The sequence below is a fragment of the Coptis chinensis genome, chromosome 9 (genome assembly GCF_015680905.1).
Source record: "Coptis chinensis isolate HL-2020 chromosome 9, ASM1568090v1, whole genome shotgun sequence".
In the NCBI taxonomy this organism is placed as follows: Eukaryota; Viridiplantae; Streptophyta; class Magnoliopsida; order Ranunculales; family Ranunculaceae; genus Coptis; species Coptis chinensis.
The window spans coordinates 14,633,281-14,637,864 of NC_141464.1; the positions used below are offsets into that span (position 1 = coordinate 14,633,281).

General features: G+C 39.6%; 1 protein-coding gene across 1 annotated transcript; it reads left to right on the top strand.

Moving 5' to 3' along the window:
* Positions 1 to 1,349: 1,349 nt before the first annotated feature.
* On the top strand, positions 1,350 to 2,168 carry LOC147474893 (uncharacterized). The gene has a single exon (XM_086585217.1). The coding sequence runs from the start codon at positions 1,350 to 1,352 to the stop codon at positions 2,166 to 2,168; it is 819 nt and encodes a 272-aa protein (XP_086441343.1).
* Positions 2,169 to 4,584: the final 2,416 nt, after the last annotated feature.

Here is a 4,584-nt window from a genome sequence, read left to right on the forward strand (position 1 = left end):
AGAATGAATGCAAACCACTTGATTCAATGCATGTAGTTGTGAGCTTGCATTAGTATGAATGCAAAACATGGAGTCCTTGTCTTGCAAAGGGTTGAGTTGAGTCCTTGGTTTTTGAAGCCTTGGAGGGTTTCTTGAGATTTTGAGTTTTTAGACATCTGGGTAGACTTTGACTGTACACTCTGACCGTTGTCTTTCTAGCACTTTTTCTCAAGTGTCTCATAAGATCTCTTTTAGGCTCTTTTTGGGTTTAGATCACGTCATTTAGGGTATTTGGTCCATAATAGGCTTGTATCCTAAAAACGCGATAAAAACATGGGTTTTGAATATTATTGATTATATAATTTGACATAATTGATTCATTACAAGAGCATAAAAATGCATATTTAGGAACTAATCAATTAAAATGAATACAAAACACTTGATTGATTGAAAGAATGCAAAACACTTGATTGAATATATCTACTTGTAAGCTTGCATTAGAATGAATGTAAAACACTTGCTTGAATTAATTAACGCGCATCTACAAGCGAGCTCGCATTAGAATGAATGGAAAATACTTGATTGAATGCATCTACTTGTGAGCTTACATTAGTATTAATGCAAAACATGGAGTCCTTGTCTTGCAAAAGGTTGAGCTGAGTCCTTGGTTTTTGAAGCCTTAGTGTGTTTCCTGAGCTTTTCAGTTTTTAGACACCTTAGTATAATTTGACCGTACACTTTGACTTTGACCGTTGACTTTTTTGCACTTTTTCTCAGTTGTCCCATAAAATCTCTTTTAGGCTCCTTTTGGGTTTAGATCACGTCATTTGAGGTATTTGGTCCGGAATAGGCTTGTATCCTGAAAATGCGATAAGAACATGGGTTTTGTACTTTATTGTTTATATAATTTGACATAATTGAATCATTACAATAGCATAAAAATGATTATTAGGAACTGATCAATTAGAATGAATATAAAACACTTGATTTTAATGAATGAATGCAAAACACTTGATTGAATGCATCTACTAGCTTGCATTAGAATGGTGGCTAAACAGGTGCAAGACGAAGTAGAAATAATGGGTGGAGATGATAAAATTGTATGGACTACCATGATTCAGGGGGAATATAGCGTGAAAGATACTTATGATGGATTGCGAGGGATGAGACCAGTAGTAGCATGGCATCGACTGGTCTGGTATTCAAACCGAATTCCGAGACATTCATTCATAAGCTGGATGGCGATGCATAAAGGGCTCAAAACACTCGACAAGCTAAAGGAATGGAAGAAAGTTGACACCGACAGCTGCATCATGTGTTAGACAGAGACAGAGACGGAAGAGCACTTGTTTCATGAATGTTCTTTTTCGATGGCAGTGTGGAAAAGTCTGTTAACATCAATGGGTTTCAGTAGAGTACAAGCTGATACTTGGCGTGAAGAAATCGAATGGGTTCAGAAAATAGCAGCAGGGAAAGGGCCGAAACAGGATTCTCTAAGGCTGGTGTGGAATGGATACATATATTGGATATGGAGAAATCGCAATGAGAAGATATTTGAAAACAAACAGCGGCAATCTCATCAGGTGGTGCAACTAATCTTATGCGATGTGAAGACAAAGTTGCAAGCAATGGCAATTCAGATGGAGGAGGGGCCAGAAAAACAGCATTTCCAAAACACTTGGAATGTGGAAGTGCATACAAGACAGAGGCAGCAGCGATACTGTAAATGGGAACGCGCAGCTCAAGGAACATTTAACTTGAATACCGATTGCAGTTTGCAAGGGATGAGAGGTGGATGGGCAGCGGTAATAAGAGATGAGCATGGGCAGGTTAAAGCGGCAAGAAAAGGAAGATCAGACAAGCAATCTATAGCACTAATAGAATTCCAAGGGGTTGAGCAAGGAATGAGAATGGCTATTGATCATGAATTCAGGTACATTCACGCACAAACTGATTCAACAAATGTGCTATCATTTTTTCAGAACGTGGGTCAGCACCCATGGCAAGCAGAAAAAATTATGAGGAGCATCAGTCGAATGAGAGAGCAAATGGAAGAGTTTACTATAACTCATGTGTATAGAGTAGCCAACAAGTTAGCAGACGCACTTGCTAGTACTATTCCCACAACGACATATATAGAACTAGATGTTAACTTATTTCCGGAGGATGTAAGGGAAAATCATTCATGATGATTCAGTGGGGAAACAATATGTAAGAATGTAACAAGCTGTAACAGATCTTTTATATTAATAAAAAGGGGTAGGGGACCTCGTCAACAACCTCGCTTTCCAATCAAAAAAAAAAATTAGAATGAATGCAAAACACTTGATTGATTAAAGTAACGCATCTACAGCTGAGCTTGCATTAGAATGAATGCAAAGCATTTGATTGAATGCATCTACCTGTGAGTTTGCATTAGAACGAATTCAAACACCTTATTGATTAAAAGAATGCAAAGCACTTGGTTGAAAGAATCTACGGGTAGATGCATTTGATCCTTGCTTTGTTAATGGGGACTTCTAAGGGGTGATTTTTTATCCTTAGGGGTAGTTAGGTCTTTTTACAAAAAACTTTAGGAAACATGAAAAAAACACACGGTTTAGGGAGTTTAGAGGCTGCAAACCCTAGCACACCATCTAGGGATCGTAAGGAAGGAGATGATGCTGACCACGACACACCATTGAGTGAGGAAGAAGAAATGGAGTTTATGACTTCTGTGTTTAGGAAAAAGTATGGAGTGGGTTCTTTGGAGCGGTACAGGAAAAGATTGAATCTTGAAAATTTTGGATATGTCAAAATAGAAGAACATAAGATGCAGGACTTGGCTTTAGATATAGCGTGGAAGATTCATGAAGAGGAAGCCAATGAAAGCAAGTCACCTGATACATCAGTGCAGTACACCAAAGAAACACTAGAGAAACTTCAGGATGATGTTGAGAGATATTTTAAATCAACAAGGGCATCAGGGGGTGAAGTTGTATTGAGCACAAGCAATGAAAGGTTAGTGGGTAGTGCTAACAAGAAAATTACAGGGTTAGAAAGAGAAGAAAGACATGAGAAAGGAGTGGACACTCAGGCCAAACAAGATGATACAGAACTAAATCTTGAGGATGCGGCTTCAGAGAACGAGTTGCCGAAACAAAAACCAGAAAGTTCATGCGAGGGACATACTTACAGGGATAGCAAAGACAAAGAAAGTGAAACACAGCTAGAAAAAGGAAGAAGCTTGGTGGCTGGTACAGATATAGCACTTGAGGATGTTGCTATTGAGAACGAAACACAGGAACAGAACAATGGAGACTTAAAAGCTAAGAGCTCATGGGCAGAAATTATTGGGAAGACGGCAGCAGGTAAAGAAGAACTAAGTTATGTACCACCAACCATGGTTAATGGTAAGCCGATTATACATGTGCAAAGTTCGCAATTCGCAGGATTCAACAAAAAATTCGAAAATCTGGTTGTGGGGTCTTTTGTGGGGAAGAGGATGAGCTACAACTATGTTAAGGAGATAGTTAGTAGGACATGGCGATTGAAGAGTTTCATCATGAAACCTTATGGTGATACTATGTTTACTTTCCAGTTTGAGAAGGATGATGATCGAAAAGCGGCATTGGACATTGGTTCATTTCACATCGCAAGCAAACTGTTTGTTGTTAGGCCGTGGAGACTCTTTGTGGAGGTAGAAACGCGAGAGTTGCGAACGATTCCTATATGGGTTGTGGTTAAGGGTCTACCCATGGAAATGTGGAACAAAAATGGATTCCGCCAAGTGGGAAGTGCTATTGGAGTGCCCATGTTCACAGACTGCCTAACAAAAAACATGGCCAGAACGTCATACGCAAGAGTGTGCATAGAGGTTGATGCGGATTGCCCATACCCAGTAAGCATTCCAGTGGTTCTAGACCAAAAAAAGGCATACAAGGTGGATTTCGAATACAATTAGAAGCCACCTTGTTGTCAGATATGCAAGGTTTTTGGACACACAAAGTAGACATGTCCGAAATAGCCCCTAACAGAAAAGCCTAAGACTAAGATGGGAGTGAAATCAGTGTGGCTGAAAAAGGAACCAAAGGTGAATGAGATGCCAAAAAACTTAGAAGGAGAGAGTGTAATGAGAAAGAATGAAGAGCTAACAGAAAATAAAAAAGAGAACACAACGCTAGAAGTGGCAGAAGTTCAAGAACTGCTACAAGTAACAGATGGTGGTGGATGGGAATCGCCAGGGAGAAAACACAGATGCAAAGTAAAGAACAAAGCTACTGTAAACAGTGCAGAGGGAGAAGGTGTGCTTGGTTTGGAGAGGAACAATGACCAAAATGATCGAGAAAAAGTAAAAGACATCCCCGTAAGTAAAGAGAATAGTAGTAGACTACTACTTGATGAACAGCAGGGAGAGAATATGTTTAAGCATCTTGTGGTCACAGCAGAGGAAGAGGAAAGTGCAGCTGTTGTGCAAGAGATCACCGAGATGAAGCACAAGGTAACTAGAGCAGCAGTTCAAAGTGAAGTGGTAAACAAAGAAAAGACTAAAGCTAGTCTTTTAACCCTCTCTCACCCCCTTAATGATAAATAAAGCTTGCTGGAACATGAGGGGGTTCAACAAAG

What these genes read in the sequence shown, in the direction of transcription:
- LOC147474893 (XM_086585217.1), top strand. Translation starts at nt 1,350, where the DNA reads ATGGCAGTGTGGAAAAGTCTGTTAACATCAATGGGTTTCAGTAGAGTA.